Source organism: Procambarus clarkii, chromosome 89, assembly GCF_040958095.1.
Source record: "Procambarus clarkii isolate CNS0578487 chromosome 89, FALCON_Pclarkii_2.0, whole genome shotgun sequence".
Taxonomy (NCBI): Eukaryota; Metazoa; Arthropoda; class Malacostraca; order Decapoda; family Cambaridae; genus Procambarus; species Procambarus clarkii.
The window spans coordinates 2,862,532-2,888,280 of record NC_091238.1 but is presented as its reverse complement, the minus strand read 5'-3'; the positions used below and the strand labels follow the sequence as shown (position 1 = coordinate 2,888,280).

General features: G+C 38.6%; 2 protein-coding genes across 2 annotated transcripts; both read right to left on the bottom strand.

Annotated features, from left to right (window-relative positions):
- Positions 1-216: 216 nt before the first annotated feature.
- LOC123773414 (hemocyanin subunit-like) lies at positions 217-3,422 on the bottom strand. The gene is made up of 3 exons (XM_045767167.2): positions 3,319-3,422; positions 994-2,520; positions 217-818 (listed from the first exon to the last, which is right to left on the bottom strand). The coding sequence occupies exons 1-3, from the start codon at positions 3,377-3,379 to the stop codon at positions 400-402; spliced, it is 2,007 nt and encodes a 668-aa protein (XP_045623123.2). The 5' UTR covers positions 3,380-3,422; the 3' UTR covers positions 217-399.
- A 6,778-nt stretch (positions 3,423-10,200) lies between these two features.
- On the bottom strand, positions 10,201-13,605 carry LOC123773415 (hemocyanin subunit). The gene is given in 5 exon segments (XM_045767168.2): positions 10,201-10,799; positions 10,980-12,141; positions 12,143-12,361; positions 12,363-12,508; positions 13,474-13,605. Coding segments are annotated over 5 exon segments (2,007 nt in total). The 5' UTR covers positions 13,535-13,605; the 3' UTR covers positions 10,201-10,380.
- Between the last annotated feature and the right edge of the window lie 12,144 nt (positions 13,606-25,749).

Genomic DNA, 25,749 nt, shown 5'->3' with positions numbered 1-25,749 from the left:
GATATTAATTTATATTTATAAAATTCTCGTTTTGAATGAACAGCATATTGATAATGTCATCTTTTGCTCCTAGATGGCATACTTGCCTTTTTCTATAGCTGTAAAAATGATAGATCATTCGCATTGACTTAGTTTCTTCATGTATTTCTTCATTTTAAAGTTCTTGACTAAACAGTGTTACAGCTTAAGGAATGATACGTTTTAAGAATACAAGAATTCAAAGTGCTCTCGTATATATTTGGTTAATAACATAATGACTATTAGTCATCATATTACTGTGACAGGTAAAGTCACACATTAAGAGAGGTGAGAAGTCACACGTTAAAGCGAGGTGAGGAAAAAAGGCACACATTAAGAGAAGTGAGCATGTGATAGTGAAGCAGTGATAAGGCCGTTATATTAATCACGGTGGAAGAGCTTGACGGTGATTTCTTTGAAGTTAGGAAGGCGGTGGAAGATGCGTTCATCGTCAACACGACGATCCAGGGGGTAGCCGTGGGGTCGCTTGTCGGGATACACTCCTCGGTAGCCATAGTGGTTGAATTTGGTGTTTGTGTGTAGATCATCTACAGCAGCGTCGGCCTCGCCGTCAGTGAGAGCCACAACTATATCGAATTCAAGTCCTTGGTTGTTTCCCTTGGGCAGTAGGAACCTGTTGGGCAGTCCAAGAGCACTCACATACTCGTGAAGGTCCAGCTTCCTACCATTCGAGAGCGCCTCTTCGGTTCTGTCCATCAAATAGTGGAATTCAGGAATGTCGGGAACAGTAACTGATGAATCTCGAGATTTGCGGTGGATCTTGTTCTCGCCAGGCTTCACTGTAAACAAATTGGGACAAAATTGGATATTAGTTTAAAACATTCAATTTTTTTTTTTAAATTTGATGAAATACATACTTATATTTTTATCAGCAATAAAAGTTTTTCGAAATATGTAGTATATATCATTTAAATAACATTTGTGAAAATTAAAAGCTTTAAAAATAACTCTTACATTTTATCCAGAACTTGTCAAGCTCGATGGCGTTCCAGCGTCCATCATTAAAGGAGTATTCAAGGCCGTTGTTGTCCTTGTGTGGCCAGCCGAAGATGCGAACTGTAGTCAGGACTTCGTGATCATTGTGGTTGTCGATATCGATGTTGAAAGTGAAATCTTCATGATTCAGACGAGGTATATAAGTTGAAATTTCCACATCATCGATATCTACAGTGTCATCAACTGCATTGATCAAACTGTACTCAAAATCTTCGAAATAAGTTTGGAGAAGGCCACTAGTACAGAAGTTTTCAATTTCCACACCAGGGAAAAGCAGCTCCTCTTTAGTGTATGGAGGGAGACTGTCCCTGTGTTCCCTAAATATGTTATCCATATATTTATGTAGTCTGAAGAACGCTGGGTCGCGGGTGGAGGTTTCAAAGTGTTCCAGGACGCCTGGAGGAAGGTCGTACTTTCCTTGAGGATCTCCCTGGCGACCAAGCACAATGTGAGCTGTGTTGTGGAGGGAGCCGTAGTAGCCAGCATTAGGACTGTAAGTAGACGACTCGATAATATCTCCCAAGACATCAATACCGTGAGAGTTCAAGATGTCAATGGTAGATCCGTCTTTGGCTGTGACGTAGCCATGAGCAATGGCATCACGGATTCGGTTTTCATAAATGACCAAGTCCCGAATATGAGCAACACCCTCTACATCGCTAAACTCCTTGTTATCGGGACGTGAAGGAAAGTAGCCTCCATATTTGTAAGTAGTATGAGGAGCAAATCCTTCGGTAATTGGTTTATCCCAGTACAGTTCGTCCACGGGATTCAACAAATTGGAAAGACGTTCAGCGTCGAAGCGGACTGTGAGCTGGTGATGTACCCAGAAGAAGTTCTCGCCCTTGCGGTCCAGATGGTGACCTTCATGAGCATCGTCCCACCAGAATGGGAACTCCAAATGCCAAGTGACGTGATGGGTGTTCATGCCGATGTCTTCACCGAAGTAAGCCACACGCTGCTCGGGGTTACTTTTGCTGCCAGTAAAATCTGACTTGAATTTACCAGGCGTCTGGGTCATCTTAGCACGGTAAGCTTTTTCGATAACTTCACCGTTGGTGAACAAATGTGGAGTGACTTCGTAAAGTGGTGGAAGCACGATGTCTTCGGTGAGTGAAGAATGGATTACTGCTGCATACAAGGCATAAACAAATTCTCCCTCGTTCACGTGATCTCTGAAATAAGCAGCATTGCCGACGAAAGTCTTCCAGTCCTTGCTGTGTTCCAGGACATCATAGAGCAAAAGGGCTTCTGCACGTTGTCGATTATTGAAGAGGGAGAACCAGTGTTTCTGCTCTAGAAGTCTCCCGTCCTTCAGTTCCTTCACCAGCTTGTGGGCAGCGGCGCCATCGTCAGTATAGTGAGATGTGTCGGCCTCAGGGTTGAAGGTCTCCCCGAGCTGCTTCAGGTTGGCGTCACGATGAACTTCATACACCTTGAAGAGCAGGAAGTTGATGTCATGCTGCTTCTGAGCTGTGGACACATCTGAAAGAAAGTTGCCAGATATAATACTTGGTCTTATATGTACATAACTAGTGCAGTAATTCTTAATAATACTTTGTCTGATAAAGATCATGGTTTTACCTCATTGAGTCGTTCAAAATGTGTTCATATTCAGGAAACTTTGTTTGCAAATATTAGTAACAGATTTGAAAGCTTATAATGATTCACAGTTTTAACTTTGCGTTTAAAATTATTTTGTTATAAATCAATTGTTGACCTCACAATACCAGTCATGTTTGGGATTTTCGATCTGATAAAAGAGCAGGCATGGAACTATTGTATTTCAACTACAATATTGGATCTGACATAGGAGGAGGCATGGCGCTATTCTATCTCATCTACAATACTGGAGATGATAAAAGAGTAAACATGAAGCTATTGTATCTCATCTACAATATTGGATCTAATAGGAAAGCAAGCATAGAGCTTTTGTATCACATTTACAATATGCCATTGCAAGCTGACGTGAAACAGGTCAACATTCTGCGATCTGATTTAATATATATTGAAATATTAACGCTTGATATCAGTTCTAGTTTTTCGACTTCATATAAGTTAACTATGAATCAATTGATTTACTTATAAAGACTGTAAACGTTTTCAATGTTTAGTGTCTTCTGCTTTTCCATCACTGTTTGGTTTTATTCTTCAGCAGCCTGAATTGTTTTATCACTCGAGAGCACTTTGAGAGCATTATTCCGACGGGTCCTGTAGTAGTGACTAAGACTACATTGGTAACTAAGACTAAAACACTGACTACAAGTGCTACAGTATACTGACCACCGCTTGAGGAGTCAGCAGCGGCGGCCGCCAGGAGAGCACACAGCACCAGGACCTTCATGGTGTCGATGGTGAGTGTTCTCCCGTCCTGCCTGGCTTTATATACCAGCTCCCAGAGGCTCCGAGTGGACCTTGGAGCCCAGACGCCAGATAACGGTGTTGCTATCCTCCAGCCGTTTTCTCTAGGCTCTGATGGGTACTTTCTTCACAGGTTAGTTGCTACCCTAAACTGTCTGATAAGTTTCAATGTTTAATATATGCAAACACACACACACATGTATGCGTGAATGCGTGTATGCGTCAGTGTACTCTGGTGCTCAGATGACATCTGTGTACTCTGGTGTTCAGATGGCGTCTGTGTACTCTGGTGCTCAGATGACATCTGTGTACTCTGGTGTTCAGATGGCGTCTGTGTACTCTGGGGGTTCAGATGGCGTATGTGTACTCGTGCTCAGATGGCATTTGTGTACTTTGGTGTTCAGATGGCGCCCCAAGCATCAGGCATAAGGAATCGCGTTGTGGCGCCTCGCCGTGCCCAGGAATGAAACCCGGGTGCTTTCTGATGTGAACAGAACTAGGCCTACCATTGCGCTGTTTTAAGTAGAATTATAATATTAATATTCTGATTTCAGAGGCTTCGCATTGAAGTTGAATTTCGTATTGTGTAAATTAAACCTATCTGGATTTACTGGTTGGCAGACCGATGGCCTTGCCTCGTGCGGAGTCGACGTTCAGTGCCCAGTGGTTCAAGTTTCTTCATTCTGTCCCCATATCCTAGTTCCTTGTCCTCGTATCTTAACTCCTTGTCTTCATATCCTAACTCCTTGTCCTCAGATTCCTACTCCTTGTCCTCATATCCCAACTCTTTGTCCTCATATTCCAAATCCTTATCCTCATATCCTAGCTCCTTGTCCTCATATTCCAACTCCTTGTCCTCATACCCTAGCTCCTTGTCCTTGTATCCCAACTCCTTGTCCTCATATCCTAGCTCCTTGTCCTCATATCCCAACTCCTTGTCCTCATATCCCAACTCCTTGTCCTCATATCCCAACTCCTTGTCCTCATATCCCAACTCCTTGTCCTATCCCTTCCAGATGCTACAGTAATACTGGCGTAATGCATCTTGAATGTCAGTGTCTATGTAGAACATTTTGAAAGCCCTATTAAAGGCATAATCTTCCTCGGCGACTGTTTTATGGAGTATATTGTGGAAGAGCGAGAGAATGTGGTTTTTATCATATATGATCGTAAAAAGCCTTTTTTTTGTAAAATGTTATGAACATGCTTTCTGATATTGGTAGGAATGGCATAGACCATTATTGTTTCAACTATCTGTTAATAGTAATTTATATTAATAAAAAAAAACGACAGCGCAGTGGTTCGTGAACGAAAAGTCCCGAGTTTGATTCTCGCTGCTTGATGGGGACAGTTTACGTACGTTTTATTTCACCTGATACATCTGTTCACCTGTCAGTAATTAGGTACAGTAGTTGGGAGTTAGTACACTATCTACCAAAGTGTGCTCTGTGTCCCCGACGAGGAAATCTATCCATCACTTAACCATTAACATGAAAGTGAAAGCCCTCAACCAATCTGGCACACTGCCTGACTTTAATTATATATTTTTTATCATTACTCGACGCTCACAATGCTTTTCCTATTCTCCATTTCGGCTTCGGTAAATACTGGCTTAACATTTTCAGTTAATATGTGAAATTCTTCGATAATAATTATTTTTAGACCAAACATTATATTTATATTAATTGATTACTTATCATTACTTCAATCCAAACAGTTTCTTTACGTATCTCTGAATTAGTCCAAAACATACTGTATTTCCTCACGCATAAGACTGCTCATGTCTTTTGCGTGAGCAAATACGGTATGTTTTGGACTGGATATATATTTATATATTTGGATACAAATATATTAGCATGGATATATATTTTTAGCATGTCTCATCACGCATTTATTAGAAGCGATATTCAAGTATTTTATTTTAGGGGAAACTTATGAATTTTTACATGTAAATACAATCTGCATTTGGTTAGTGGTGGGGTGAAAAAGACCGTTTTATCCGCCGACAAATATTTCACTTGATCATGCTTTAAATTAAGCAAAAAGAACGCTTTATAAACGTAACGAGAGATATAATACAAAGAAAGAGGCTTTATTGTAATATATTTGCTGAGTCTTCCATTTACTGAGAACAGAACAAAGTTGCTTCACAACTTAAAACTTGTTACTATTTTTTTATATTTAAAAATTAAAATACATTTAAAAAATAATCTTACTCGTTACTAATAGTGATCGTGTTTAAAATAATCCATTGGAAATGCTGTGTTAAAGTGTATATTGGATAAACTCGGTAATTTCTTTTTAAAGAATTAGGTAGGAGTCTAATGCATTGTTTGTTATGTAAATGAGAGATAACAATCATGTAATAACCGGAATTATGTAAACAAAGTGGCCTCCGTCAAATCATTTATGGACAGAATCATAGTTGAATAAAATATAATGGTCATATTTTAAACATTGGCCCTATAATTATGATAGACCCATTTATTGTTAGCAAAATTGATGGGTCGACCCGGGCTTCCACCATTTGAGTGGAGCAGCCTTCAACCTATTGGTTGAAGCCTTCAACCTATTGGGTGAAGGCTGCTCTACTTCACCTCACCCCAAGTAATATATTCACCTGCTCTAAAACTATAACAACTTGTACTCTGCCTTTTGATAATGTTGACAAGGGTCAACGAAACGCATCTCTTAACGCCAAGCCATAATAAAATTGTAAAATGAATTTTGAGAGTTAAATTTTTATCTGGCTGAGTTAAAACACGCTGAGGCCTAATAAAGTAGGTATGTGCTATACTAAGCCTAGGAATATTTAAGTTAGGTTTCGGCTTTTTTTGTGTTTATAGCGAATAGTACAACATTCTGCTATTGTATGGTCCATTACATCCATGTATAAAAGTTGAAAGATGGTCCACATAGTTGAAAAAGTACTATCTAACAGGAGGATGAGTTGACATGAATATATAGGATTGACGGCCACCTGAAGGCATCACAAATAGAACCCCACTAACGACACCTGTCGTCCCTGTTACCACCCCAGGCTGGCCTGGAGCTACATGTGTTATGCTGTGATAGAGCTCCTTCCCTCTCACGTATCTATGTGCTCATCCTTGGAATGTTGTGACTACCAACTTACACAATCCCCTTATCAAGTGATACCCCTAGAGCTGAGGGCCACTGCTCTCTCTTTTTTTTAGGAGAGGGGGGGGGGAGTGAGGGGAAAATGATATGCAATTTTCGTATCACAATGTGTGTTCCAACTCGATTTCACTTACAAACAAAAACTAATATCTTAAACCTGTGAAGAGAACCGATTGTGTACGTGCAGTGATTGATAAAATTTATCTCTCCCATACACCCATCTCTTTAAACATAGACACTTTCCTTCGCATGTTTTACATCAGTAGCAAGTTCAATACACCCTCCCTTTCTAGACTCGGGTCCCCTTCTAAAATAAATGTTGGTTGCGTTAAATGATCAAATTTTTCTCCCCCTTCCCTAACGAGCAGCTGTTCGTCTCATTCCTCTTTAATCTTGCCCTCTTCCCCACCCGCAAAAAAATTAAATGAATCTATGTGCTGATGGAAAAAATATCTATAGATAGTCTAACAATGCGTAACTATATAGCCCATTGACAGCAATACAAACAATCCTCATTTGCACATTTCCAGTCATGTTAATTATAATATCTTTTTATCTCGGCTTAGACATTTAAGTGGATTGGGGTAAAGTGACAGTCGTATCAGCTACACTTTCGTGTTCCAGCAAACACCTGGATGGTAATGTCCAGCAGAAATGTCTAAGAGTTTATTTGTCGCCGTTTTATTGTCATTTCAATGTATTTGCACTTAGTTATAAGTTTGCATGTATACGTGTTTCCGTTTGGTATCATACTGCGTGTGTACTGGAAGTGATGTATATGTTTATCAACCAGAATGATTACACTTATGTCGATTGTTTGAGATGTGTGTGTGTAAATGTACATGATCACGCTGTACAGATTTATTGTGATTATTGTAAATATATATCAACATGTACTGAATGATTGTTTGATGAGTGCAAGTACATTTGCACACGTTGTACAGAATGAGGTGAGAATAGCTTGAGCTGTGTCATCCCTTTCTGAGTATTTGTACCTCAATAAACTTATTTAAATTTTCATTTATATGCAACTGAAAACTCCACACCCCAGAAGGATTCGAGCCCAGACAGCCAGGAGAACTATGCACCTTGGCATATCTGGTATGTTAACCAATAGACCACACTGACCGTACAAAAATCTTGGTAGTCGTGAGACTATTTATCCAAGATCACATATTAGCCGATGATGATACAAAAATGATAAAATTTGATGAGCGATTAATGATTCTAGCATTTTGCCAATAATGGAGATCAGTGACACTGGTCTGTAGTTAGAAACCACTGAGTGGCTTTTCTTTTTGTGTACTGGAACAACATCAACCTTCTTCCATAAGGAACCAAATTCCTTGAACTAGGCAGAGTTGGAAGAGGTATGTGAGAGGTGGAGCCAACAGGTCAGCGCAGCCGCGAAGTAGTCGCGGACTGACCTTATCTAGAGTTTTAAGGAGATGGAGAACTTCAGCCTGCTGTATAACCACTTCAGTCATTCTAGACAGTGTTTGGGGAGAGAGTGCTTGGGGCAAGCACTCTTTCTCTCTCACTCTCTCTCTCTCTCTCTCTCTCTCTCTCTCTCTCTCTCTCTCTCTCTCTCTCTCTCTCTCTCTCTCTCTCTCTCTCTCTCTCTCTCTCTCTCTCTCTCTCTCTCTCTCTCTCTCTCTCTCTCTCTCTCTCTCTCTCTCTCTCATGAACAGTTAGTGTTTTCAATCTCTTGAAAAAGTATTTGGAACAGGAAATCCACATTTCAGACTAAGTAGAAGTCGTTGGTTGTGACAACACTAACCAATCCTCCTTAAAGAATTGCACAGTGGAAGACCACACCACCGACTATGACACTCACCATGCAATCACAAGTCGCCATAGACAGTTGTATGATGCTAACTGAAGCGTCTCGGGCCTCAGATTGTAGATCTTGTGTGCTGCATAATCTTTCCCTTCTTTAAACTTTTTTCTCATCGTCAATATTAATAAGAATTAAATCAGAAGACCTATTTTGTGTTGTAGGGCAATAATAAATTACAATCTTTGGTCTGGGGCTGTCAGTTTCACTACATTTGAAATTGTATTTTTAGATATTCTTTCTTCAGACTTATACCTGTGTTATTGTGTGCTCATAGTGGATTTGTAATGATGGATTTGATAAAAAAAATCTCAACAAGCTCTGTTTGATTACAGCCGAAAGATTTGTACTATAATCATTAACCTCACCCTTTGACTAATTATAGTGTTGGTTGAGGACCTATAATTATGGTGTTGATTGTGAACCTAAAATTATGGTGTTCATTCGATGAGTTACAATAACATTACTGAAGATATGATGACTAAACCACACACTAGAAGGTGAAGGGACGACGACGTTTCGGTCCGTCCTGGACCATTATCATTTCGTGTGTCGTCTTTTCTCCATCTTCTGATGTGTGTGTTTTGGTTGTGAACCCCTAATTATGGTATGGGTTGTGGATTCATAATTATTGTGTTGGTTATAGGCCTATAATTATTGTGTTGTTAGGGACTTATAATTATGGTGTTGTTATGGATCTATAATTATGAAGTTAGTTGTGGACCAATAATTATGATGTTGGTTGTGGACCTATAATTGGAGTACTGGTTGTAACTCTATAATTATGATGCTGTTTGTGAACCTATAATTATGGTGTTGACTGTTGATCAATAGTTATGGTGGTGGTTGTGAACCTATAATTATCGTGTTGGTTATGGGCTTATAATTATGGTGTTAATTTTGCCCCTATAATTATGGTACTGGTTATGTATATATAATTATGGAACTGGCAGTGGATTTATTATTATGGTGTTGATTGTGCACCTGTACACATGGTGCACAATCACAATAGTGTTGGGTCTGGAGCTATAATACATGGCTTTTTACAACATTGTAACAGTGTTGAAACACTGTTGCAACAATAGCAAACATGAAGGTAGAGTCAGGTTGTAGGTTTACAAAGTTGATGGAAGAATGACACCAACTGGTCATTCGTTCGGTTGAATTTAGGTAACCTTGATTTGACTTCACTTTGCTCTGAAAGTAACTGTGTATGTAGGCAAACGTGAATCTCTTACGTCAATAATCCCACCAGTATTAACACTAGACATATTGGTTACATCAGTAGTAATACATTTGTAGGCCTAAATACTACTTATGTGATACTGTTCCATTATTTTTAAGGAAAAGACGATGAATGGAGAAGATTAATAACGAGGGAAAATATTGTGGAGATACAATGGTATCTAACCTGCATGCCTGGAGTTCCTAGACACACGCACTACCAACTGAACCACAGTGAGGTCTTAAGTCTTGGAATGTGGGTTCGACCCCATAGTGTGACCTCACGTTTCTGTGAGGTCATGATGCATGAGTAATACAATTCGATTGAGAGCATTGTGCAGAGTTTGTTTTCTGTAAATGAAACTTTAATAATAAGGTTGATTACTTAAGGTTAAAGTAAAAAAATATTAAGCTTGATGATATATTTTGTCTCGATTCAGATTAACGGAACATTTTATTGTTGTGCTTACAACTGTAACGATCTGTACTTAATGGGTCATACATTGGTCATGCGCTTCTAACGAATACAAATATTTTTATGAAGTATTTTGATTTTGACTTGTGTTTTGACTTGTGTAGCAGAGTCTCATAAAACATATAAATATAATTTTTAAGTTTATATTTTGTATTTCAATCACTTTGGCCAAATACTGTACAGTCAATGATCGTGGTCTTGTATATGTTTGGTGACAACAGCAAAGCATTATTTTATCAAAGCATCTATCAATGGGAAAATGTTACATTTATTTCTTAAACGATAATACGTGTTAGAGTTGCTTCATTTAATCACGGTGGAAGAGCTTGACGACGATTTCTTTGAAGTTAGGAAGGCGGTGGAAGATGCGTTCATCGTCAACACGACGGTCCAGGGGGTAGCCGTGGGGTCGCTTGTCGGGATACACTCCTCGGTAGCCATAGTGGTTGAATTTGGTGTTTGTGTGTAGATCATCTACAGCAGCGTCGGCCTCGCCGTCAGTGAGAGCCACAACTACTTTAAATTTAAGTCCTTGGTTGTTTCCCTTGGGCAGTAGGAACCTGTTGGGCAGTCCAAGAGCACTCACATACTCGTGAAGGTCCAGCTTCCTACCGTTCGAGAGCGCCTCTTCGGTTCTGTCCATCAAATAGTGGAATTCAGGAATGTCGGGAACAGTAACTGATGAATCTCGAGATTTGCGGTGGATCTTGTTCTCGCCAGGCTTCACTGTAAACAAATTGGGACAAAATTGGATTTTAGTTTAAAACATTCAAAGAAAATATTTTTTTTTAAATTTGATGAAATACATACTTAAATTTTTATCAGCAATAATAGTTTTTCGAAACATGTAATATATAAATTTAATATACATTAGTGAAAATTAAAAGCTTTAAAAATAACTCTTACATTTTATCCAGAACTTGTCAAGCTCGATGGCGTTCCAGCGTCCATCATTGAAGGAGTATTGAAGGCCGTTGTTGTCCTTGTGTGGCCAGCCGAAGATGCGAACTGTAGTCAGGACTTCGTGATCATTGTGGTTGTCGATATCGATGTTGAAAGTGAAATCTTCATGATTCAGACGAGGTATATAAGTTGAAATTTCCACATCTTCGGTATCTGCAGTGTCGTCAACTGCATTGATCAAGCTGTACTCAAAATCTTCGAAATAAGTTTGGAGAAGGCCACTGGTACAGAAGTTTTCAATTTCCACACCAGGGAAAAGCAACTCCTCTTTAGTATATGGAGGGAGACTGTCCCTGTGTTCCCTAAATATGTTATCCATATATTTATGTAGTCTGAAGAACGCTGGGTCGCGGGTGGAGGTTTCAAAGTGTTCCAGGACGCCTGGAGGAAGGTCGTACTTTCCTTGAGGATCTCCCTGGCGACCAAGCACAATGTGAGCTGTGTTGTGGAGGGAGCCGTAGTAGCCAGCATTAGGACTGTAAGTAGACGACTCGATAATATCTCCCAAGACATCAATACCGTGAGAGTTCATGATGTCAATGGTAGATCCGTCTTTGGCTGTGACGTAGCCATGAGCAATGGCATCACGGATTCGGTTTTCATAAATGACCAAGTCCCGAATATGAGCAACACCCTCTACATCGCTAAACTCCTTGTTATCGGGACGTGAAGGAAAGTAGCCTCCATATTTGTAGGTAGTATGAGGAGCAAATCCTTCGGTAATTGGTTTATCCCAGTATAGTTCGTCCACGGGATTCAACAAATTGGAAAGACGTTCAGCGTCGAAGCGGACTGTGAGCTGGTGATGTACCCAGAAGAAGTTCTCACCCTTGCGGTCCAGATGGTGACCTTCATGAGCATCGTCCCACCAGAATGGGAACTCCAAATGCCAAGTGACGTGATGGGTGTTCATGCCGATGTCTTCACCGAAGTAAGCCACACGCTGCTCGGGGTTACTTTTGCTGCCAGTAAAATCTGACTTGAATTTACCAGGCGTCTGGGTCATCTTAGCACGGTAAGCTTTTTCGATAACTTCACCGTTGGTGAACAAATGTGGAGTGACTTCGTAAAGTGGTGGAAGCACGATGTCTTCGGTGAGTGAAGAAGTGGATTACTGCTGCATACAAGGCATAAACAAATTCTCCCTCGTTCACGTGATCTCTGAAATAAGCAGCATTGCCGACGAAAGTCTTCCAGTCCTTGCTGTGTTCCAGGACATCATAGAGCAAAAGGGCTTCTGCACGTTGTCGATTATTGAAGAGGGAGAACCAGTGTTTCTGCTCTAGAAGTCTCCCGTCCTTCAGTTCCTTCACCAGCTTGTGGGCAGGCGGCGCCATCGTCAGTATAGTGAGATGTGTCGGCCTCAGGGTTGAAGGTCTCCCCGAGCTGCTTCAGGTTGGCGTCACGATGAACCTCATACACCTTGAAGAGCAGGAAGTTGATGTCATGTTGTTTCTGTGCGGTAGACACATCTGAAAAATGTAATTTTATTTTATATAAATACCGGTGTAGTGTTGTGCCACATTGCACTTCCAATTCTCCTTGTGTTGTTTTATGTATCTGTATTCATATTAAAAATTATTACTAAATGCTTGCATGGTTCTACATGTGAAAACATTAATTTCAGCGTCAAACGTGCATGAGTATTACCGATATGTCTCAATGCCAAGAGAATATCGCATCAATGAACTTCATTATATTTACATCAACGGAAATTACTGCTGAAAGAACATCGCATCAATTACTTGTAACATATTAACATCTACAGACCACATTGCTAAGATAACGTTTCATTTATTGCCTAAACCATATTAACAGCAACGGACGTCCACTGTTGAGAGAACATCGAATCAATTACCTACAACACATTAACATGAACAGATAAATTTGTAAGAAAATATCGCTTCACTTACATAAAATTAATTAACATCAACATTTGATACTGTTTTCAATGTTAATTATTCACTCTAACAAATATACAATATTTAAGTTAGGTTTAAACTAACTTAATGGGATGTGAGGACTAGGAGCTGGAATCTGAGGACTAGGAGCTGGGATGTGAGGACAAGGATCTTGGATATGACAACAAGGAGCTGGGATGTGAAAACAAGGAGCTGGGATGTGAAAACAAGGAACTGAGATGTGAGGACAAGGAACTGGGATACGAGGACTGTAACTAGAGGGAGAAAACTATTAATCTTCGGGGTTCTGCCTGAAGAAATATTTACTAAAGCGAAATATGATATTTTTAAACCAATTTTCATAATTCATATTTAAAACGCTGTTCCGTTGTTATGTTTTTTTTTCACTGCAACTGAACTACACAACAATGTGTGATGCTTATACCTATGGATCTCACAGTAGCGACTACGACTACAGTAGTAACTAAGACTACAACAGTGACTACGAGGCTCTACAAGTGCTACAGTATACTGACCACCGCTTGAAGAGTCAACAGCGGCGGCCGCCAGGAGAGCACACAGCACCAGGACCTTCATGGTGTCGATGGTGAGTGTTCTCCCGTCCTGCCTGGCTTTATATACCCGCCCCCCCAGAGGCTCCGAGTGGACCTTGGAGCCCAGACGCCAGATAACGGTGTTGCTATCCTCTAGCCGTTTTCTCTAGGCTCTGATAAGTATATTTATTTCGCAGTTTGGTTAAATCGCACGTGTGTGCGCTTTCTGATTGTTAAAACCGTATCTATATCGTTTTGTTAGGATGAGTTAGCTTAGGTTAGGCTGTGTTACACTCTATTGGGTTAGGCTAGGTTAGGCTAGGTTAGATTTGATTGGTTTTAAAATCCGTTGGCGAAGTCTTGTGTATGACGTGGCTTATATCCGATACATCTTACTGTTGCTGACAGGATTATATGCCATTTCTCTGTGTATATTCTCTCTGAGTTTTCTTTTTTGATCTGAAATTTGTACACTTCTAAAGTACACTTTGCTGGCTAGTCACTGCGAGTGTCATGGGCCAATAACCTTGCAGGTTTAGATAAACCTGAAGACCGTCACCAACCATGTCACAGTTACTACCCACAACTATACGGATTTACTCTTCTTAATGTTAACTTGTGATGATTGTCTTGGGCTTGTTACAGGTTTATTGCTTGTCGTTGATATGAATTATTCTGTCGTGTTCTGTAGCCTGTGTTCGGACGCGGTGTTTGTGTTCAAAGTCATGCTGACTGTTGTTAAATGTCTTTTTATGTTTTTGTTTTATTTCCTGTCGCTTTTGTTATGTTCTTAACCGATGTTAATTTCTGATCCTCTTATTCGCTGCTAATATCTTATCCGGTGTTAATCTCTTTTCTGTTGTTAACGTCTTATCCGTTGTTAATGTCTTATCTATTCTTAATATCTTAACCGTTGTTAATGTATAAACCGTTGCTATTGTATGAACCGTTGTTATTGTAAAACCGTTGTTAATGTTCTTTGGTATTCTGAAAACACTAATCAATTTAATATGTTGTGCCATTTTTATTCAGCCTATCCTTATCTGTGTGGTTTACCTCAAACACTTAAATGTCCGCTTACGAAACCTGTACATCTTTTCTCCATTATGACGACTTAGTTTGAATGGAATAGTTAGGCAGTTCATGATCTCTGAAGCGCTCCGAGGTAATCCATAAGGTCAAGACTGTCCTCACAGCGTCTCCATGTTGTTTCATAAATACAAACAAAGCCACGATGATCGAGCAAAGATGTATAGATGTAAATGCTCGATGTTTATAATGAATTTTTAACACGTTAATTGTATTCTAATATATTTTGTAAAATATTATGTATGAACATTATAAATCGTTATATTTTTACTAACCAATCCTGAGTAAAATGTTAGAATAAAGGGGGGAGAGGGTAGGAAAAGACAATACAGCAGCGATTATGTGGTTGCCTTACCGGGTGCTGCGTTCTTTCTTCTCCGAGGTTAAAAGGGTCCCTACAAATGCAACCAGAGGTGGTACTTTTTTTGTAGATAGATAGATTACCCGGGTCAACCCTATACCCAGGCCTCTCCCACACACACCTCTCCCAGGTCCTCCCCTCCCACACGCACCCTCCCCCCACCCACCCGTCCACATCTCGTCATGCCTAATCATTACAACCACTTTTACAGCACATTTACATTTGTACATCCTGCTACTCTCTCTCATTCTCCTTTTCATTCTCTAACTCTCCTTCCGATTCTTCCTCCCTCCTTCCTTCCAATCTCTCACTTTTCCTTCCCTCCTATTCTAACACCCTTCCGCCCTCCCATTCTCTCTCACTCCAATTCTCCCTCCCATTTATTTTCCTTCCTCTCTCCCGTTTCCTATCCCTTTGATACATATGAAGGCTCAGGGCGTTCCTGTTTATCTTGCAGTCTTAACTAGCGAGTTAAGATAAGTCTTTTTGTTATCATTATATATGACTAGTGATAGTGTTAAGATAACCCATCTTCTTTTGAAATTGATATGGAATTGAGTGCACAAAAACAAGAGATTATAGATTATAGAAATAAAAAAAACATTCAAAGAAGGAAATAGCAATAAATATAAATATATATAAATATATGGGGCGGCCAACCATAGGGAAACAGCAAAATCACTCAAGTACAGGCGACTGGAAGGTCAATACCTCTTTGTTCCCATAGCGTCTGAGACGCATGGCCCCTGGGGCAAGAGTGCCTTGGGATTTCTCAAGGAATTGGGTTCCAAGCTCATTGACGTCACCAGAGACCCAAGGGCTTCCAGTTTTTTGTTTCAGCGTCTCAGTGTGGCGATCCAGAGGGGAAATGCTTGCTGCGTCCTCGGTTCCTGTCCAGAAGCGGAGGAGCTTCAGGAGATCCATAACCTTTAGGCATTTGTCTTGTATGTTTTGTAACCTTTAAATACACAATAAAGGAAAAAAAAAAAAAAAAAAAAGGGAAGGGGGTGGTAGGAGAAAAGCACACAGAAACTGTATTGGAGGGGGACCTACATTCCCTCCAATGCGTTATGTGTGGTTTCCTCCGAGGCTATGGGTCCCCCTTCTTCCAGCCAGAGGTGGTACTCCCTTCCTTATTAAAAATTTTATATATATATATATATATATATATATATATATATATATATATATATATATATATATATATATATATATATATATATATATATATATATATATATAACTTGTTCGCATATATATATATATATATATATATATATATATATATATATATATATATATATATATAATATATATATATATATATATATATATATATATATATATATATATATATATATATATAATATATATATATATATATATGTCGTACCTAGTAGCCAGAACTCACTTTTTGCCCTACTATTTAAGGCCCGATTTGCCTAATAAGCCAAGTTTTCCTGAATTAATATATTTTTTTCTATTTTTTTTCTTATGAAATGATAAAGCTACCCATTTCATTATGTATGAGGTCAATTTTTTTTTATTGGAGTTAAAATTAACGTAGATATATGACCGAACCTAACCAACCCTACCTAACCTAACCTAACCTATCTTTATAGGTTAGGTTAGGTTAGGTAGCCGAAAAAGTTAGGTTAGGTTAGGTTAGGTAGGTTAGGTAGTCGAAAAACAATTAATTCATGAAAACTTGGCTTATTAGGCAAATCGGGCCTTGCATAGTAGGCATAGAAGTGCGTTCTGGCTACTAGGTACGACATATATATATATATATATATATAGGAAATCTACAGCCTCTAGAAAGCGAACTTTTTCTTGTGTCCTCTCAATGTTCATTTTTGTATAAAATCAGATATGTAACTGTATAACCTTGCATAATAAAGTGTACGCCATAAAAAGAGGGGTAGTAGGAGAAGCGAACACATACGTATTCAGATTCAAATGGCAAGTTTTTCTCTGAATGCTCTGTGTTCCCTTCTTTGAGGTTGTGGGTCCATATAATTGCACCAGAGGTGGTACCCCCCTATATATATATATATATATATATATATATATATATATATATATATATATATATATATATATATATATATATATATATATATATATATATATATATATATGTATTAGTATATTTTGGTAGCAGTCTTTCCTGTAGACATATATTATTAAATATGACCGAAAAAGTAAGATTAATAATTCTAACACGAATTTTCTCAATCTTTCGTACATTACGCTTCACTGTTGGAGGTAAATCAAAAATCAATTCTCCAAAATTCATTTTTATTTCTAGTCTGACGCTACACGGGCGCGTTTCGTAAAACTTATTACATTTTCAAAGACTTTAGTTCACAAATACACAACTGAATAGAACTTACGTATCTCCGATTTTATATCTACTTTTGAGTGAGGTGGAAGGGGTGATGTGGCATTAACACAAGACAGAACAAAATGTGGTATTAATAGGGTATTAATTTCATCAACACAAGACAGAACAAGGGTATTAATAGGGTATTAATTTCATCAACACAAGACAGAACAAGAGTATTAATAGGGTATTAATTTCATCAACACAAGACAGAACACGAAACAATGGATATTGAATAGAAGTGTTTGTAGAAAGCCTATTGGTCCATATTTCTTGATGCTTCTATATTGGAGCGGAGTCTTGAGGTGGGTAGAATATAGTTGTGCAATAATTGGCTGTTGATTGCTGGTGTTGACTTCTTGATGTGTAGTGCCTCGCAAACGTCAAGCCGCCTGCTATCGCTGTATCTATCGATGATTTCTGTGTTGTTTACTAGGATTTCTCTGGCGATGGTTTGGTTGTGGGAAGAGATTATATGTTCCTTAATGAAATTAATACCCTATTAATACCCTATTAATACCACATTTTGTTCTGTCTTGTGTTAATGCCACATCACCCCTTCCACCTCACTCAAAAGTAGATATAAAATCGGAGATACGTAAGTTCTATTCAGTTGTGTATTTGTGAACTAAAGTCTTTGAAAATGTAATAAGTTTTACGAAACGCGCCCGTGTCGCGTCAGACTAGAAATAAAAATGAATTTTGGAGAATTGATTTTTGATTTACCTCCAACAGTGAAGCGTAATGTACGAAAGATTGAGAAAATTCGTGTTAGAATTATTAATCTTACTTTTTCGGTCATATTTAATAATATATATATATATATATATATATATATATATATATATATATATATATATATATATATATATATATATATATATATATATATATATATATATATATATATATATGGTGTGTGTGTGTGTGTGTGTGTGTGTGTGTGTGTGTGTGTGTGTGTGTGTGTGTGTGTGTGTGTGTGTGTGTGTGTGTGTGTGTGTGTGTGTATAATCCACTCATCACGAATAAAAATTTTCATTTCTTTTTCTTGATTAGGTGAAGAGGCTAGCAACCTCTGGAAGGTTATCAAGGCCACCACAAAGTTTACTGACCCTTCATTATGTATACTTTAGCCTTGAACTAAGCACATTCATTTCTGAGATCAGCTACACGATGATTAGATTTAATAGATTGGTGTTAGCCAATTTTTATATAAACTTATTAAATTTAGCTCTCAATTATTCGCTGTTACAAGATCAGAGTTCGTAGTTTTGTAAATAGCTTTAGAGGTTAATAAAACGTGTTTTATTCAAAGTGAGTTGCATTACAAATGTAACTTGTTGCTGGGTGCTGTTGCTGTTGTCCAGTGTTATCTTCATCAATAAACATCTTGAGGCCAAGATAACACGTTATAATCACTGTCACAGTTAACCTTCTGATCTTTGCCTGATAAAATGTGACGTGGAGTGAGAGTATATCTTGAGTAGGTATACTATTTAGTAACCCATCTTCTTGTCTAGATAGTACCTAATGTGACGGTCGTCAATAGTCACGAATTCGTATGTACTGAGCTTTTATATAATAGTATACTGACTAGTATGGAATTTTCTTAAAATAAATGATGCTTCAAAACATATTTAAATGTTCTTAGGTCTAGTATAGTACACATATAAACTATATTAGGCCTCAGATATCGTGTATTAGGCTTAGGAAGGTCAGTTTAGTTTAGTTGGTCAAAGTAACACCAGTAAAAAATAGAATTCTGGTTTGTCCAACTCAATAGTTCAGATTTCTACTTTCTAATTTCGTTGAACGTCAGTATGTATACTATAGCTGTCATCGTTACCATAAGTACTACCAAAACAGGAGGACTGGCTGCGTGTAGCATACTCAGGTCAACTTGAACAGAGAGGATATACACAGGCCTACGAGCTAGAGCATAACATAAACTAGGTATGGTGAAGGTATACTCAAAGCGAGGAGTGCGAGTAGCCTGACCATTGGAAAAGAGTGATGGTCAAGGGCAAGATACTACTAACACCACAGTAGAAACAATGACTGCAACATTAATTCATCATCCTATGTAAGCTTGGAGCGAGCATGCTACTTCTCCAGTTTAAACTGGACGATAAAATGAGAATTAATCTTCTACTGCATATATTGCTAAACTTTCAAGGAAATTCATATTTGTACGTACATTTGGCTATCTGAATAGTTATACACGTTATCTTAAGAAGTAAAGGTAATGTAAAAGGAAGAATAAAAAACGTAATATATAATTGCAGGAATGATATTCATATATGCAATTCCTTAAAGAGCGTTCTTATATCTTCTATATATCGTACTCAAACTTGGCATTTAATTATCTGTAAATAATATTATAAGTTGCAATTTTGTACGTAGATAACCCTAGAGACAGTTATGTTGGCTATTTCGGTTCTGTAAGAAATTCTTTGTATTTCCAGTTCGTGGGTGAAGCGTTTAGAGTGATTTTTCAGACATAGAAATTGGTCGAAACGCAACTCAAGAAAACTTTTAACGCAGTCAACTGTAATTCGAAACTTGAAACAAGACCAATGTTTAATATGACCGTCAGGCGTGAGCCCCACACCGCTGAAGAGTTCTCACTTAAAAGATTAAGGAATCAACGCCAACCTCATTAATTCTACATTGCAGATTAACAATAAATTCTTGAAAATTTGCATGAATAAATGTTTTGATAGAATTGGATCACAATTATCCAGTTTAGACAATTAAGCAGATATGTAACTCAAGAGTTCATTTTTTGGAAAATAGCGTATGTAGAAAATTAACGTGAGAGGGGTCCTAAATAAATTTTAAACTAAATTATTGAATTTTCATAAAATGAATGCACATACTTTTGAATTACCAATATTAAATTAACATTAGTGAGATAAGTCACATTAGGTAAAGTTAAATTGCAAATTCCATTCCGAGACAGTAAGATTCACTAATACAAAAAAAAAACATCCGCCAAGAACATTGTAAAGCTGACATATAATCAGTTTGTAGTAGTAATCATCGGGAAACTACCAATAACATGTGATGATGTAGTGAGTTTACAATAACATAGCTGAAGATGTGATGACCAAACCACAAATCAAACCATGCTCTGACCATCACCACATATGATGACCAAATCCGAAAATAACGACGACGTTTCGGTCCGTTCTGGACCATTATCAATCCGTGTGAAAGAAGAGAGAAAGGTCCTGGCAAATATGAAGTTACACACAACAGATATAATTGCTTGTATCATCACGTATCTACTGACCTTGACTGATAATGACAACCCAGCCCATCCTACCAAAATGATCGTACTTACAACCACTACTTGGTCGAGTGTACACTCATGAATGGATTAGAAGTATAGTTTCTGTAAGTGTCAGCATTTTAGGAGGAAGGGCTGAGATTCGGGTCTCCCAGAGTGAGTGGGCACCTAATGTTGTCAGAAACTGTTTTTTCCTGACTCCTGATTGAAGCTTACAACCAGAAGTTCACCTGATTAAGCTTATGAAGAAATGTTCAACTGACCAAGCTGACGAACAGTCGTTAACCTGACCTAACATACAGCAGGAGCCGTCCCATTATCTCAAGAACTATTTTTTTCTTTTAATTCTGTTGAAGAGTGTGGCAATTTAAAGATACAAATACTTTCTGTGTTGCATTTCGGGGTTTCTTGAATCGGTTGAGTTTTATCACATTGATCACTGCACAATTTAAAATAAAGATATATATTTATATATATAAATATATATCTATATATATGCAAGTCTACCAGATTTGAAAATGATACACATTAAAATGTGTCTCATTTTACCTTTCAAATGCGGTGGAGTTGAATGTTACAGATCTGAGACTATTGATCTCTTTGCACAACTATACCTAAGAGAGAGAAGGTCTGTTTATCAGTCCAAAGTTGCAGTTCAGACGACTGCGGTTAGCTTCACCCAGCTTTGCAGGGGCAATAGTCTGGGTATGACCAGGACACACAGACTGGACGGAACTGCCAGAATTCAAGAGTGAACAGCGTGCCAGGGTCACATATATAAATATTTTGAAAGCAAACATTTTAAAACAATTTTGTTTTCATATAGTAATATACACCATTATTCACTGAAAATTTCGTAAAAAATCATAATTTGGCCGCAGCATCAAACAGACGATCCTTTCACAGCCTCAAATGGTTGGGAGTGAGGACGGGAGTGGGGAATGGAGGGGTGGATGATAGGACGAGGGGACGGGGTAATGGTGGGGAGGACGAGGGGACGGGACAGTTGGGGATGGTGGGGAGGACTGGGAGACAGGGGAAGGTTGCTGAGCCACAGCAACGCGTGGCCGGGTACAGCTAGTATATATAAATATATATATAATGCTATTTATAATTATATGAATAAGTTACCACCTGTGGTATAATAATTGAGGACGTTAAATGTCACAGAATACAATGTTGGCTCTATTTAACACCTGATTTGCAAACTATTCCATATTATTTTGCTTAAATTAAAAAGTCTGCAATATGTGTAATATATTATAATTGTATGCTTCATGCTGCTTTCATTAATAAAAATATATAATTCAGTATCTAGATAATGTTCCATCAAACATGCAAACATAACCACAATGCGTGTGTTATACTGTAATAACGTTGTGGTAACGTTACAACAATGTTGTAGTTGTGCTGCAGCTACACTTAAGTTACGTTATAGAAACGTTTTGGCAACGTTGTGGACACATTACAGCAACGTTATGTGCTCGCCGGGTGCATGCTCGAACCCAGTACGTGCGCGTGTTAACGTCGCTAGGGGGGGGGAGAGATAGGGCCAGCACGTCGTCTCCGGGCGAGTCTGGGCTCAAACATTGCCTCTTTCCTCCCAATACCACTCGAGCGGACAAGATATCTAGATCACTATAAGATTACACTAACATCTTTGAAGAGCAAACAAATCAACAAAGTCCTTTAGGTTTTATCTCACATATAAGTGAATTTACAAGTGAATTTACAAGTGAGTTTACAAGTGGCTGAAATTCAGAGTAAAGTAAAAAGTAAGATATTTCAAATAAAGTAAAGTAAAGTAAGTAAAATATTTCAAATAAACCATTCGGATTATTTTTTTTTTAAGAAAAGGAAAATCACTTGGCCTATTGGGCAAATCGGGCCCTGCATAGTAGGTCCGATTTTTCGGGTCTAATTTTCCGCAAGTGATTTTCCTTATTTTCCCAACCAAAAAGAATCCAATTGGATTATTTGAAATATTATTATTATATTATATTAAGAACATAAATTATTGACTTAGTTTTGTTAGTTTAGGTTAGGTTAAGATAGGTTAGGTTAAGTTAGTAGGGTAGGTTAGGGTCGGTCATATATCTACATTAGTTTTAACTCAAACTTTAAAAAAATGAACTCATACATAATGAAATGGGTAGTTTTATCATTTCACAGTAAAAAAAATTGGAAAATATATAAATTCAGGAAAACCTGGCTTATTTCCACAGTGCATGGCCTTCACTATGAAAAATCAGCCAGATGGCACTCACGACATGACGAAGTCAATGACATCATTAAGAGATGCCTTGCCTCTGCCCATTATCCAGCAGAGGGAGAGCCTCACAATCCATTGAACAGAAAGTCTGTTAGTATTGCAGGCTGACCTGATGGAATCACACTGGGCCCTCGAAAAAATGATAGACAATTGGCATGGGACAATACTTTGCGTATCTCTCCTGGCAACCACATACATCAACCTCTCTGTCGGCCAAGCAAGAGCCGCAGCGACACACAGAGAAAGAGACAAATCAACCAAGTACAGGGAATTAGATTTACCGGTAAGCTTCGTTCCAATACAATCTGAGACCCTTGGTCCATAGAGAGAGAGTTATTGGCGTTTGCCTTTCCATTGGAGCCTTTCGGCGCCGTGGAGAGGAGGAGCCTGCTGCACGGGGGACAGATTCTCCCCAGTATCAACCTACCCTGGCTTTGCACCCTGGAGAGGCCACTCCAGACCCACAACCAGAGCGCAACTCCATAGTCGCCTGAGACTGATGGATGCCTACTACTAAACAACTTTGTCCAAATACTAGTCATATTGGCTTAGCACTTTCCTCTCAAAATTACGTTACCAATCGGGAATCGAACTGCAACCATATAAAAACGAAGCGACCGCTCTGCCTACCAGTCCAAGTGGTTGAGCCTGTGTGTGGAAGCAGCTGGCTTGGGGATTAATGTGGGAATAATAAGAAGTATTAACTATAGATGTAACTGTACTCTGGCTTTTCAATTATTACGGATACCGTTGACGGAATCCTAACGGAGCTCTCCTTCCAGGCATTCTGTACCCTACTAAAGCATTTGAAAAAATGGGTATAAACTGGAGAAGTTTAGATTCAGAAAAGACCTGGGTAAATACTGGTTTGAGAATGGGGTTGCTGTTTTATTGAACAGATTACCTAGTAACATAATTATCGTGGGATTGCTGGATTGTTTCAAGCAAGGGATAGACATCTATATGAATGAGTTTCGGTGGACGTATATAGGATATGCCTCGTATGCACCAATAGGCTATCTGCAATCTCCTGTATTCTTTCGAACGTACCTCCAGTCGGTGCCGAGCCACTTGAACTGGACGATAGAGCAAAGATCTCGCTTCATGCTGGTCGACGTTCAATCCCCCGATAGTCCAAGTGGTTGGGCACCATTCCTTTCCCCCGCCCCATCCCTAATCCTTATCCTGATCCTTTACAAGTGCGTTATAGTTGTAATCAGAAGAGTGGCAGTGTTGATGGCTTCAGGGTGGTTACTGCAAGAGTCAGGGACTCTTAAACCTCTTCTTAGGTCCTTGGTTGCTTCACATTCCAGGAGATAGTGAAGTAGTGATTTTTCTCTGAGTGTTTGGCAGAAAATGCATTCCCACTCTCTAGGTTCACTAATTTCCTAGTTGCATCTGTAACCACGACGTAGTCTATATAACCAAACTGCTATTTCCTTGTGGATTCTTTTTGGGATATTTAACCTGTCTAACTTGGAAGCCTGAAGATACCATATTGCAGAGGGCGAACCTTCTGCTACTCTCTGGTGTGGATGAGCTTGTTGAGGTGTTCGAGTTTTTTGGTGATGGTGTTTTTTATGTACTCTAGACTGGGTTGGATTATTTATGGATCATTGGATGACGAGTTGCCAATTTAGGAGTTTCGTCGACTTACCATGTAATGGTATTCCTACATGGTGAGTGTTCTCCTGTCCTGTCTGTCTTGATGTACCCCCCCCCTCCCCCGCCAGCATCTCTAGAGGCTCCTGCTCACTCCTGATAACCACGATCCTGGTCCACAAGCACCCACTTAGATCTTTCTTCAAGATTACCCGTCAGATTACAAGTTTCTGAGATAGGCCTACTGCATTAGGAATACTCTGACGATGAAACAGTATCAGGAGCAGGTAAAAAAATATATATATATATATATATATATATATATATATATATATATATATATATATATATATATATATATATATAATATAATATATTATATATATATATATATAATATAATATATTATATATATACTCACTTTAAACTTGTATCGAGGCTCCCGCTAAGGTGGAACTACGGACCCTTCGTAGGATGAAGCACTAAACCAGTTGCCTAACTCTCTTGTACCTATTTACATTTAGGTTGAACAGAGCCATTAGATGATGGGAAACGAGCCCAACCTTTTCTGTACCACCCGGAAACTGAAAGCCGGGATCCCCATTGTAAGTCCAGAACGAAGCCCACTGTACTATAAGGACAGGCTTTGAGAGTGTAATGACCCTTTGAACGTCTTAGTCTTATTCTCATCCATATTACTTTAGATTTATTGAGGATAAAATATATTACCTGCCCGTTGGACCCTTCCTGTTCGGGTCTCAATATAGCTGTGGTCCTCAACAGGTGGTTAATGGATACTTCAATTTCTGAACTCGGAAAACAAAATAGCTTACTGTTAAGGATGAAACTCCTGGGTGTGAAGAGCTTGAACCATATTGTCTCTGAACTGAGGATGGCGTAAGACCATTCGAGTTAGGAATATGTTCTTCCTATATATATTTTTGTCTACCAAAAAGGTAGAAGAATTATTCTAGCACAAATAATTATATATACTGTATGTAAATGAAAATGCGTGAGTATCCAACAAGGAAAAAATTATGCAAAAAATGCAGAAAGTTTTCTTGTTTCAATACATTATCAAGGAACACAGGCAGAGAAAACAAATGTTTGGGACTATATATACCCCACTACACTTGAGTATACCCCACTACACTTGAGTGTACCCCCACTACACCTGAGTATACCCCACTACACCTGAGTATACCCCACTACACCTGAGTATACCCCACTACACCTGAGTATACCCCACTACACTT